Below are 13,998 nucleotides of genomic sequence, written 5' to 3' on the forward strand. Positions count from 1 at the left end.
CAAACCCACAAACAAACAAGTGTACACAAGCATACAGTGGGAAAAACAAGGTTTACTATAACTGGAGCTCAAACGCTTTCAAATGCCACCCCATAAGGTAAAGAAATACCTCTGAAGTGCAACACAGAGTAAGCTGTTTTAAAGAGGTGCCAATAAAGCAAGTGCAAGCAGCTGCGGACGTTTATCATTATCACCCTTAATTGAAGTGAGGACACCCAAAACAGAGCACCTAGGATCACCCATATTTCCCACACCTATAATCGAAATTAAGCCGGCCATCTTCGTTTCGATAATACGGTCAGGCTGGCCAAATCTCAGCATTTTGGCCGGTTTTAGATATGGCCGACATTGATTTCCGCCGATAATGGAAACTACTGCCGGCGATCTCAAACCCGGCCAAATGCAAGGTATTTGGTCGTGGGAGGAGCCAGCATTTGTTGTGCACTCGTTCCCCTGACATGCCAGGACACCAACTGGGCACCCTAGGGGGCACTTCTAAAAAGTAAGAAACAAAATTACAATACCTCCCAGGTGCATGGCTCCCTTCCCTTGGGTGCTGAGCCCCCCCAAAACCCACTCCCCACAATTCTACACCATTACCATAGCCCTTTGACATTAGAGGCTGGCAAAAAATGCTTTATTTTTAGTTTTTTAGTGTGGGAGGGGGTTGGTGATCACTGGGGGAGTATGGGGAGGTCATCCATCATTTCCCTCCGGTGGTCATCTGGTCAATTGGGGCACCTTTTTGAGGCTTGGTCGTGAAAAACAGGGTCCAAAAAAGTGCCCTAAATGCTCGCTAAAAACGGCTATTTTTTTCGATTATCGACGAAAGCCAGCCATTTCTGTTCGCCCGATAACCACGCACCAGTCCCGCCTTCACCACGCCTCCAACATGCCCCCGTCAACTTTGGCCATTTCCACGATGGAGTGCAGTTGAAGGCGGCCAAAATCGGCTTTTGATTATATCGATTTGGGTGCTTTTGTGAGATCTCCGGCCATCTCCCGATTTATGTCGGGAAATGGCCGGCGATCACTTTCGAAAATAAGCTGGATAGTATCGTAAAGGTGTTTTCCAAGTCAGTTGATAACAAATACAAGGTTATATTGTGGACAAATGATGTGGGTGTGTGTCAGGCTCCATGAGGGTCAAAGGAACAAAGGTTGTAGATTGTCCAGTACGATCATTGGTTATGCTGCGTTGCTGGGTGTGGGGATTTACGTTGGATCGGTGGGGTAAGCCTTTTTGAAGAGATTGGTTTTCAGTGATTTCCTGAAGGTTAATTGGTTATGGATTGTTTTCACAGCTTTTGGGAGTCCATTCCATAGTTGTGCGCTTATGTAGGAGAAGCTGGATGCATAAGTTGTTTTGTATTTAAGTCCTTTGCAATTTGGCTGATTGGCTTGTTAAGCCAATTAAGCTATGCACATTGTTAGGGAATACACTTAGATGTAGGCACGGAATGCTAGGCAGATAGCGGCTAACTCTGCTGGCACAAAACTCAAAAGGGGACATGGCCATAGAGATGTCAGAGGCATTTTGAAAAGTTGCAGGTGTAAATCTGGCACCCAAAGTTAGGGTGCGGTAATCGGCACTAAGCAATATTTTATACACTGCCCTTTATACACTTTTTTCATTTTTAGAGGCCTTTTTATTCAAACTGATAAATCATATTACAGCGATATTTACAACATGAAAACACCCATAAAGAATATAAAAAGCAATGAACAAAACACGTTTTTCCACAATGTGAGGATTATAACAAGTACCTCTAATTTTAAAGTGTTTTCATTTTAATACTCCAGAAAATTAAACATCCCCCACTCCCACAAAGCAATTGAAACTAAAGGTACAATTGACACACCATTCTCCCCCCAAAGAGGGCAAAGATACATTATTTTTATTATGAAACTACTGATAGGAATGGACTCAATGGGTTAGTTTTGAGCATTAGTGAGGAAAAGGCAAAAGTACAAAATTTAATTTAATAGCGCATTTATAACTCATTTAACTGTTAGCATAGCTCAAGGCAACTAAGATGGCGTCGGAGGCAGACGTGTTTGCCTGAGCTTCTGAGGCTCCAGAAGTTTGGCCTGTCTTTTGGGAGTTTCCCTCCTTGGTGTATGGGGAAACATAAGGCCAAAGTTTGGGGAGTCCCCCTAGCCCTGGAGGAGGTCTTACCTCAAAGCAGACAATGCTGGAGCATTTTGGCGTTCGGGCGCAGGAGGTGATTGCACCCACTTCACTCAGATCCAGCAGATCAATCTCAGACCATAGCATAGAGGTCTCATTGTTGAGCCCTCTCCTACAGGCTGCCCCTCCACGACCCGGAAGCAGCTTGATGGTGACAGAGATGTCGAAACAAGGGAGGCCATTGGAGGTACCCAGGCTTTCGGTGGTGAGAGGGGTTCCATTGGCCATCTCTTCTCCTATTTTACTAGCTATGGATACAGGGAAGACTGGAGTTTTCCCAGTAGCCCTGCCCGAGGGGCTAGCTTCATCCTCATCTTTAGGAAAATTTGAAAAAAATGGCAGTGGTGTCATTGGAGTCCTTTAGGGATGCTATCTAGGGAGTGCAGTCTGCCCTTTTCCAGGTATCTAATTCTTTTGGAACAGAAGTTTTGTTCTTAAAAGGAACTTGTTGGACCCTGTTACAGGATTTGGGGGCAGCAAGAGACTAGAACTGGGATGTTGGAACAAGAGGTGAAACAGATTCAGAGCTTTTCTTCTACAACTATTAAGGAAAGAAATATTCAAGCTCATAAGCTTGACTATTTGGACAATGTAGTCAGGAGGAACAATTTAAGATTGCTCAATTTTCCTACATCTCCTTTGATTCCTGTAATTGTTGAAAAAAATATTTCCAAGGAGTAGTGGGGGTTCCAACTGAGGGCTTTCGGACCACAGTAAGGACTCAATATCTCTCTGGTATTATGAGGAGTTCTAAGGACAAGGTACAAGCTGACTTAAATTTTACAGAATTTTTGGAAAGTTCATTGAAAGTAATTACTGAACAAACTACACTTTGTCCACTTTCTGTCTTGCCTCTGAAACAGAAGTAACCTTCTGGAGGTCTCCTGGGGAGGTGGGGAGGGGGGGGGGACCCTCGAGTAAATCTTTACTCCTCCGGGCAGAATTCCAGGCAAGAAAAACTCTGGCTACTAAATAAGTATTAGACATATAAATGGTTATTCAAATTGTGTTATGAATCATGTTCCATCAAATTCTATCATTTATTCCCTTATTATATTGGCAGGTAGGTCCTGTCATGCACATAAGCATAAGTTTTCATTAGATAATGGGTAAAGTTACTCTGTCACTTCTCCCACCCTCTTGCTAAGGCTATATAATTTTGCTCACACCCACTTACTTTTCCTTTTGCTTGTTTATCTGGATACAGCAGATGGCCTTAGTCATAGGAGACTCTGTCTTAGTTGCTGACCAGCAACTTATCACAAGTTAGCATAGCATAGGCCAAATGTCAAACCACAGCCTTAGAAAGGTCTTTTTCAGAAACATTATAGCTCTCTTGCAACTCTTAAGTCTGCTCCCAGCTCAAGAACAGCAAAATAGCTAAAATAAAAACTAGAAATATGTATGGTTTGCAACTTTTCATGGCCTCTATGATATACAACTTTGGGTAACTTTTGCTCTGGAACTTGACAGGAACATTATTTTTCGTTGATATTTCCGTCATATAAAAGCAATGTTTTTGAGTTCTACAGTGCAAGTGTTTCCTGAATATCCAGAGACATTTAGAAAAGAAGATGAGAATTCTTGGCTTTCAAACCTAGGGCCCTGTTTACTAAACATTTTTTCCATAGACACAAAATAAGAAAAAATCTTTAGGGGTCCTTTTACTAAGGTGCGCCGAAAAAATGGCCTGTGCTGTAGTAGACGCGTGTATTGGACGTGCGCAGGTCCATTTTTTAGCGCGCCTGCAAAAAAGGCCCTCTTTGGCCAAAAATGGACGGGTGGCAAAATTAAAATTGGTGCGCATCCATTTTGGGCCTGAGACCTTACCGCTACCCATTGACTTAGCGGTAAGGTCTTACACGCTAACCAGACGGTAATCATCACTGCACATAGAATGCCAATTATCACCCAGTTAGCGCCGCGCGCTGGAAATTTTCCGGGGGGTATAGTGGACTCATGTAAAAAATGAAATTACTGCCATGCGATTGCCAGGTGGTAGTTCCGAATTAGAACGTTTTGGGCGCGCGAAGGCGCCTACGCGGGTTAGTAAAAGGGCCCCTTAGTAAACAGACCTTCTAGAGTTCTGGCTTTGGGGGCTTCATTTGCTTTAAAATTTTCTTGTAGATGCATGGTGTGACTAGAAGCTGTTAATTATGTTTTTTTTACTCGAGCATATGCGTTATCATATGAATGATTCTGTTTTGTTTTATAGTGCTGGATAAGTTTATATTAGTTAGTAATTATATATGGTGTTGTTTTGTTACTATTTATTGTTTGTTGATTTTAATTTTATTATGAATGCTTTTTGTCCCCCGCTTAGATTGCTTGAGATATAGCAGGTTAAAAAAACATTTTTAATTATTATTAGTAACCATTAGCCAAATGATATTTATTGTCAAAAATGATCACAAAAGAGACATCAATTATAAAATATAAAAAAATGCAACTGAGGCAAATTATATTAAAAACAAGTAAAATGGGCAACATGGCAAAATCCAGTTACTTTGTGAAAATCAGTGGCTAGATTAAGCAAATGACAGTAGAGCAATTTTCTGCTGAAAGAATTAACCCAAGTAACTCTTTAGTTAGTCAGGTAAATTCCTTTCAAAACTGTCTTCTAACTGTTCAAATAATATATTTCAGTGACAAATCAATAATCTTTATTTTTTCAAAAACCCACTACAGGGGCAGGACCATTGCAAGGTCTATGTGAGCTCACTGGCTCATAGGCCCATGCTTATTTTCCTTCCTATTATAATCATCTGGTATAAGGACTGATGACAGCAGTGGGTCAGCTTTGGATTTGGTGCTTCTTGCTGGGGAATAGATCGTGCACTTCTAGGGCTGGACCCGCTGGTGAAATAAATGGCCAGTACCCATCATAAGTTCAGTCATCCAGCAACTGATTTCATTTCTGTCATCAGCCACTAGACCCCCAAACATCTGGGCAACTTTGGACTTCACATCTTGAAAATGAGCCTCTCTTTTAGGATCACCACGTATCCAGTAATCTTTAGCTACATCATCAACATAAACCTCTCGAGAATTTAACATTTCAATCATATAATAGATATTACTTCTCTGTGGAACAATATTGGCATTTTTGGTCTTTGGATCCAGGAGCACAAGACGACTGAACTGCAGATCTAGGTAGTAACTTATCATAGCTTTAAAGCATTTCATATACTGCCCATAGATAACACTATTAGCATTGATGTAGAACACTTTTTCAGGGATCTGAGCCACCATTTCTGTCTCAATAGCCTCTTGATACTTTTTTGGAAGAGGATGATAATACGCTTGATAGATCTTACTGTCTCTGGAAATGAACCCTTTCTGCACCAGACACTCAAAGTTATAGTTCAAATGTACATAATGAGTATCAATTAAATTATCAATCATCTTCTTGAATATCTTCAGAATGTCATTATTGAAGACATGTTCACCCCGCTTTGATCTTAGCTTGTCATCTGTGAGCGATGATATATCGATTGTACCAAAAAGTTTCAGGAATCCCATTTTCTTATCAACCAATTTCTGTACTGAAACAATATCTTTCATGCCTTTCCCTGTTACATGTTTTATGACTACTTTTCCTGCTTCCTTTATAGCAGCCCAAAGCGGATCCTTTTCTTCTTTCAAAGTGGCCTTGGCAGCTTTTTCACCCAGATTTCTCACCGTGTCTTCTCCCAGGATCTTTACAATGCTTGGATCAGCCTCCTTCAGCGTCAAACTTGCTGCTGTTTTGATGTTAACTGTAGAGTCACCTTCCTTCAAAGCTACTTCACCAGCAATGATGGCCAAAGTTTTGATGGCCCCACTGAAAACAACATTATCGATCAAACTACCAGTTTGATGTGATATTAGATCAGCTTTATTTCCTTGGAAGCCCAGAAAGGCCTTTTCTTCTGCTTGTTTGTGGTTTCCTTTCAGCTCATCTATTACGGCCTCCACAATGCTCTTTTCTGATCCAGTAATGGGGATAAAATCCAAATAGGAAACCCAACCCTTGGACTCCACGTCTCCAGAAGCCATTTTCTCTGAAGCACAACTTCTTATTGTAAAATCTATAGATGTTTTCTAGAAAGAAAGGAGTACAAAAATGCTCTAGTCATCAATAATTACAGCCAGAATCTCTTATTTTCAGTTGAGGAGAATGAGAGCATTTGCAGTACTAGCAATGGCCATGGAGTATAACAGATTAATGATTAGCTGCATTAACACCAGTGACCATAATATGTCAATATCATCATTTTTTTTAATAGGGAGAAGGATACAGGAGTACAGGGAAGAGGATTAGGTCATAAAGAAGGAATTAAGAGGGCTATAAGACCTCATTAAATTAAATTAGGGAGCAGAGAAGGATGAGACATTGAGCCAGGGAGGGGGGAAAGGACTGATAGGAACATTAGATTGGCATAGAGAATGGAAAAAAAGCACAGAGAGCAGAACAGGGGCAAAGACACGAGGGAAGAAGAGGGAAAAGGATAGAGAAAAATCCTGCAGAAGACAACTTCCGTATGAAACAGGAATCCAAATATTACCAGATGTGGCCTGCATGATACAATGGTATAAACTACAAAAATAATTTCTAAGGGACCCAGTAAATATTCATACAAATATGACTTTTTCTCAACCAAAAATACTTCAACAAAATCTTTTTCACTTTCACATTTGCTTTTATCTTGTACCCAATTTAGTGACCTCAGCGGTGCTCATTGCACAAGATGTATATCTGGCAATGTATTTAGCACCCACTTCTTCATCGGCACACCCGATTATTAAAGTTTTTAATTTTTTACCAAACATAGCAGGATGATATTCAAACATATTTATACAATTCATTTTAGGTGTTAACCGAATTAATCAGAAGAGGTGAAGAATGTCTGTCTGACTCTCTGAGATCAAATAACTTTCTGAAAATGTAATAGAATGGATGAAACTTGGCATAGGTCAAAAAATGGAGAATAAACACATTGAGATAAAAAAATGGGCCACATCAGACTAGGAGTTCCAGATAAATAAGCTCCTTCCCCCTCCCAAAATATCCCAATGCATTTCTATGAGAGAAAGAGTTCCAGTTTCATAGACTAGAAACTTAAATACAGTGAAAAATTTAGGGAATTCCTCCTTTCAAACTTCCTGTTCCCTAGTCCCCTACCCCCAAAGCTTCCCCCACCCCACAAACTACTTCAGCTGCCCCATCCCCACCAAAACTATCTCTTCTACAACTACTCCCATCTCTCCAAAAACTACACTCCCTCAACAACCCCCCCCCCACACCAAATTTACCCAAATACAAATGCCACACCACCCTAAAAACTCCCACTCTCACCACTGGTCTACATAAGTACATAAGTACATAAGTATTGCCATACTGGGAAAGACCGAAGGTCCATCAAGCCCAGCATCCTGTTTCCAACAGTGACCAATCCATATCACAAATACCTGGCAAGAACCCAAAAAAGTACAAAACATTTTATACTGCTTATCCCAGAAATAGTGGATTTTCCCCAAGTCCATTTAATAATGGTCTATGGACTTTTCCTTTAGGAAGCCGTCCAAACCCTTTTTAAACTCCGCTAAGCTAACCGCCTTTACCGCATTCTCTGGCAACAAATTCCAGAGTTTAATTACACGTTAAGTGAAGAAACATTTTCTCCGATTTGTTTTAAATTTACTATATTGTAGCTTCATCGCATGCCCCCTAGTCCTAGTATTTTTGGAAAGCGTAAACAGACGCTTCACATCTACCCGTTCAACTCCACTCATTATTTTATAGACCTCTATCATATCTCCCCTCAGCCGCCTTTTCTCCAAGCTGAAGAGCCCTAGCCACTTTAGCCTTTCCTCATAGGGAAGTCGTCCCATCCCCTTTATCATTTTTATCGCCCTTCTCTGCACCTTTTCTAATTCCACTATATCTTTTTTGAGATGCGGTGACCAGAATTGAACACAATATTTGAGGTGCAGTCGCACCATGGAGTGATTGATACAAAGGCATTATAACATCCTCATTTTTGTTTTCCATTTCTTTCCTAATAATACCTAACATTCTATTTGCTTTCTTAGCTGCAGCAGCACACTGAGCAGAAGGTTTCAATGTATCATCAACAACGACACCTAGATCCCTTTCTTGATCCGTGACTCCTAACGTGGAACCTTGCATGACGTAGCTATAATTCGGGTTCCTGATTCCCACATGCATCACTTTGCACTTGCTCACATTAAACATCATCTGCCATTTAGATGCCCAGTCTCCCAGTCTCGTAAGGTCCTCTTGTAATTTTTCACAATCCTCCCGCAATTCGACTTTGAATAACTTTGTGTCATCAGCAAATTTAATTACCTCACTAGTTACTCCCATCTCTAGGTTATTTATAAATATGTTAAAAAGTAGTGGTCCCAGCACAGACCCCTGGGGAACCCCACTAACTACCCTTCTCCATTGAGAATACTGACCATTTAACCCTACTCTCTGTTTTCTATCTTTTAACCAGTTTTTAATCCACAATAGAACACTACCTCCTATCCCATGACTCTCCAATTTCCTCTGGAGTCTTTCATGAGGTACTTTGTCAAACACCTTCTGAAAATCCAGATACACAATATCAACCGGCTCACCTTTATCCACATGTTTGTTCACCCCTTCAAAGAAATGTAGTAGATTGGTGAGGCAAGATTTCCCTTCACTAAATCCATGTTGACTTTGTCTCATTAATCCATGCTTTTGAATAAGCTCTGTAATTTTGTTCTTAATAATAGTCTCTACCATTTTGCCCGGCACCGACGTCAGACTCATCGGTGTATAATTTCCCAGATCTCCTTTGGAACCTTTTAAAAAAAATCGGCGTTATATTGGCCACCCTCCAGTCTTCCGGTACCACGCTCAATTTTAAGGATAAATTACATATTATTAATAATAGCTCCGCAAGCTCATTTTTCAGTTCTATCAGTACTCTGGGATGAATACCATCCCAGAGCAGGCGATTTGCTACTCTCCAGGTTTACAGAGAATTCATTACGTTTCTCCGACTCGTCAGCTTCAAATACCATTTCTGGCACCGGCAGTGGCGTAGCCAGACTGCCAATTTTGGATGGGCCTGAACCCAATGTGGGTGGGCACAAAATTTTCTCTCTACCCCCCTCCCCCAGCAAAATTTAGTCACACTAATCAGATGCATTTGTCACACAGGGGTAAATTGCTGCTTTTCAGGTTTCAGAAAATAATTTATTTAATAGCCCAACACCCTTTTCAATGAGCTTTCAGAGGCCAAAACCTCCTGCCTCAGGTCAGTATAATGTTGTTATGGTATCCTCTCCTGACCTAAGGAAGTATTGGTCTCTAAAACGTTATTAACACGGGTACCATATTACTTGATCCTAAATTAAAAATAAAATTATTTTCTTTACCTTTGTTGTATGGCCATTTACTTTTTCTCATTGTGTTGCTCAAATTCTCTAGATTCTGTTTTCCTTCATTTTCGCTTAACTCTTCTGCGCCATTTGTCATTTTTCTATCCTTTTTCTTTACTTTCTTCAATATTTTTCAGCCTCTCTCTCTGTCCAGATTTAATTCATTCTTACTATCCATTCTTTAATTTCCTTTTTTTCCTTCATCTACCTATGGCTTTTCATCTTTTTCTCACCCTTGTTCTCCCCATGTCCCTTCCTCTTATTCTCCAGTCTTTCTCTACTCCCCTTTTCCATCCAGCAGCTCTCCTCTTTCTCTCCCCATCCTTCCAATGTCTCCCCTCTTTCTTTCTGCATCTTTCCATCCAGTGTCTCCTCTTTCTCCCTACCCTTCCCTCTTAATCTCTCCCCATCCTGGAGTAAGACCCCGGAGGAGCGCAGCGACGTGAGAGGCGAGAGGAGTGACTGCAGAGCCAACAGCCAATGCCTGATGGCTGCTTGTGGTGCCGCGCTTGCTTTTTAAAAACATTTTTGCTTGTTTAAATTCCCTCCTTTGGTTTTTGTAGCGGCTGCTGCTGCTCAACAGGAGAAGCAGCAGTGGCCGGAAATGGGAGCTGGCGCCGCGTGTTTCCGGGAGACTTGGCAGGTCTGTGTTGGGTGGGCGGGCGGGCCTGGAGGGAAAGTGGCTGGGCCTGGGCCCGTCTACGCCCACCCGTGGCTACGCCCCTGGCACCGGTATCCCACCCAAATCTTCCTCGGTGAAGACCGAAGCAAAGAATTCATTTAATCTCTCTGCTACGGCTTTGTCTTACCTGATCGCCACTTTTACTCCTCGGTCATCTAGTGGTCCAACCGATTCTTTTGCCGGCTTCCTGCTTTTAATATACCTAAAAAAAAATTTACTATGTGTTTTGGCCTCCAACGCAATCTTTTTTTCGAAGTCCCTCTTAGCCTTCCTTATCAGCGCTTTGCATTTGACTTGACATTCCTCATGCTGTTTTTTATTATTTTCAGTCGGTTCCTTCTTCCATTTTCTGAAGGATTTTCTTTTAGCTCTAATAGCTTCCTTCACCTCACTTTTTAACCACACTGGCTGTCGTTTGGTCTTCCATCCTTCTTTTTTAATACGCGGAATATATTTGGCCTGGGCTTCCAGGATGGTGTTTTTGAACAGCATACATGCCTGATGTAAATTTTTGACCCTTGTAGTCGCTCCTCTAAGTTTTTTTTTCACCGTTCTCATTTTATCATAGTCTCCTTTTTTTAAAGTTAAATGCTAACGTATTTGATTTCCTATGTATACTTACTTCAAAGCTAATATCAAATCTGATCATATTATGATCACTGTTATCAAGCGGCCCCATCACCATTACCTCCTGCACCAGATCATGCGCTCCGCTAAGGACTAGGTCTAGAACTTTTCCTTCTCTGTCGGCTCCTATACCAGCTGCTCCATACAGGGCCGCCGAGAGGGGGGGACAGGGGGGGACAAAAGTCCCAGGGCCTGGGCCTCCAGGGGGACCCGGCGCCTGGCCCGCCCTCTGTCGCCACCTGGCCCGCCCTCCGTCACTCCCAGAACTAACCTTAAGCCTCCTTTCACTTCGCAGCAAGCAGCAGCAGGTCAGGCCACTCCTTCCTTCTATGTCCCGCCCTCGCCTGACGTTACGTCCGCAAGGGCGGGGCATGGAAGGAAGGAGGAGAGGTCTGCCCTGCCGCTGCTTGCTGCGAAGTGAAAGGAGGCTTAAGGTTAGTTCCGAGGGCCCGGCCTGATAGCGGGTGGAGGGGGGCCCGGCAACTTCGAGTGGGCGGGGCCCGTCGATCTCGGGTGGGCGGCAACCTCGGGTGGGGGGAGGGCCCGGGGCGGCCTTGTCCCGGGCCCGGCTCCAGCTCTCAGCGGCCCTGGCTCCATAAAGCTGTCCTTGATTTCATCAAGGAATTTTACCTCCCTAGCGTGCCCCGATGTTACATTTACCCAGTCAATATCGGGGTAATTGAAATCACTGGTTATGGCTACTCTTATGTTCTTGTGTATGACCTGCACCACTGATTACAATGGAGACAACTCTGCAAAGCTTTGGAATGCAATTTGAAAACCAGGACCGGCAAAAATGTTTTCCTTCTAGGAATGGGTAACTTTGCAGCTCTGCTTTCTCTTTCCTCTGGGGGTTGCTAGTCCAGTCTCCAGGGACCATAAATTTTATTTCACAGCCCCAATATACTGAGCAACAGTTTAAGTCTGTTCTTATCTATTCAAAAAGCAATTAGAGGTTCCTGTTCTTGTTGAAACTAACACTTCCTGTGTTTAGTGACAGGCAAGGGCTGCAGGCTAGGACTCTATCTCCACAGATTAGTTTCAGCTGTCATTGAACGGTCATAGACACTCGGGTTTCAATTTTAAATCATGGTACATAGTTAATTAATGCTTGTTTGACATGTTTTAATGTAGGGGTATGTTGTATTTAGATGAGTCTTTGAATTTGAAGGATGTTGTAATATGAACAGTGTTTGTATTTCAGGACAACAGTCTTTTATACTGTCCTGGAATACGGAGCTGTTCTGTAAGCTATTAATTGATTGTCTTAAGACAACTTTATTGCAATCAAGAAGGCTGAGTTTGAGTTTAAAATAGATGTGAGCTACTTTTAGTTAAGATTGTAAGGTCTTTGGGAAAGGGACTTTCTTTTTTTTATGTAGGTTTTCTTAATCTACAGAAACAGATTCTGTGATGTCTATCCACTGCCCTCTAGTGATGGAAAATGAGTTCAATTTTTTTTTTTTTTTTAGAATGTGTTAGGTTATTCACTGTCTTGTTTCTATATGTTACAGTGCATTAGGGATCCTTGTTAAAGTTATAGATTTATTATTGATAAGACATTTAATTCTGAAACTATAGAGCTGAGACCAGTGCACTTGAAGATAGGCTTGTCAATAAATTTAATATTTTTTAAACATTATTTTTAAACCTTTCACAAAAGAAAGAACGGCATACTGCAAACCGGAAACCAACTGCTTGAGAGAGTGTTCATGTTATTTAAATTTTAATGTCCTTTTAAAAACGTACGGATTGAAAAGTGCTTGGATTCAGACCAATTTAATCTGGTATGATATTTCTGCCTTGCTTTTATCAGGGTTCACAAGCAAGGAAGTGTAAATAAAAAAAAAACTGCTGTTCCATTCTAAATTGAAACTGTAGCCACGACTGTATTTACATTTTAAAATTCGGACTCTTTACAGACGCAGCAAGCAGGAAATGCTATGATCCCAAATGTACTTAAAGGGAAAAGTTGAGCTAGAAGGTGTCATATATAAGAAAAAAACAACTAACATAAGACCTGGTTTATTTGTACTTCCCAGTTGTAAATTCTCAACTTCCTCTTTTTATTTTTTGAGAGCTGTATTTCTAGTAACAGACAAAGCAATAACTTTTTTTTTCTTTTCTCTTGTTTTCTCTCCAGAAATATCACTTCTATACAGACTAATTACACCAGCATAAAGTCTTTATAACAGTTTTCTTTGCCTTTGATCTACAGTGCTTACAGAGACTCTGAGCAAACATAGGAAATCACATTAGCTCATCGTTTCTTTAGAATTTATAGAACCCTTGTTGTAGTGTAGTGGTATCTTGAGTTCTGTACAGTTTACATAATAGGAGATTCAATAAGCAATAAAGTTTTTTATTTGGTCAAAGGTAATAATATAATATAACTTCTTACCTTTCTTATTGAGAAGATAATGTCAGCGTGCCTGCAGTACAGCAGTGCCAACTTCCTCTTTGGTTTCCTGATTAATTCAGCACGTAGATGATTACTGCATGGTTGCCACGTGAGACCTTACTGCTAAGTCAATGGGTGGCAGTAAAGTCTCGGACCCAAAATGGACGTACGCCAATTTTTATTCTGCTGCATGTTCATTTTCAGCAAAGGTTTTAAAAAGGCCTTTTTTTTAAAGGAGTGTTGAAAAATGGATCTGCGCGTGCCCAAAATACATGCCTACACTAGCGCAGCCCATGCTTCAGCGTACCTTAGCAGGGCCGCCATGAGGGAGGGCAGAGGGGACAAAATTTCCCAGGCCCGGGCCTCCAAGGGGGGCCTGGCGCTGCAGTCCCCTTCACCCGCCCCCCTCCATCCACCACCGGGCCGGGCCCCCCTGAATTGAAATCATAGCGCCTCACCTCGACCTAGCTCCGTGCGGAAGAAGCGCAGCAGCGGCAGTCTGCAGATCACCTCCCTTCGGGCCTTCCCTCCTTGTGTCCCACCCTCATCTGACGTAACTTGCGCGAGGGCGGGATACAGGGATGGAAGGCCCAAAGGAGGCGATCTGTAGACTGCCGCTGCTGTGCTTCTTCCACAAGGAGCGAGGTCGAGGTGAGGTGCTATGATTTCAATTCAGGG

The 13,998-nt window shown here is 41.9% G+C and overlaps 1 protein-coding gene across 1 annotated transcript; it reads right to left on the reverse strand.

Annotated features, from left to right (window-relative positions):
• Window positions 1-4,000: 4,000 nt before the first annotated feature.
• Window positions 4,001-13,364, reverse strand: LOC115482532. Its single transcript, XM_030222399.1, has 2 exons — window positions 13,321-13,364; window positions 4,001-6,274 (listed from the first exon to the last, which is right to left on the reverse strand). The coding sequence occupies exon 2, from the start codon at window positions 6,227-6,229 to the stop codon at window positions 5,033-5,035; it is 1,197 nt and encodes a 398-aa protein (XP_030078259.1). The 5' UTR covers window positions 6,230-6,274; window positions 13,321-13,364; the 3' UTR covers window positions 4,001-5,032.
• Between the last annotated feature and the right edge of the window lie 634 nt (window positions 13,365-13,998).

Source organism: Microcaecilia unicolor, chromosome 1 (genome assembly GCF_901765095.1).
Source record: "Microcaecilia unicolor chromosome 1, aMicUni1.1, whole genome shotgun sequence".
NCBI classification, from domain to species: Eukaryota; Metazoa; Chordata; class Amphibia; order Gymnophiona; family Siphonopidae; genus Microcaecilia; species Microcaecilia unicolor.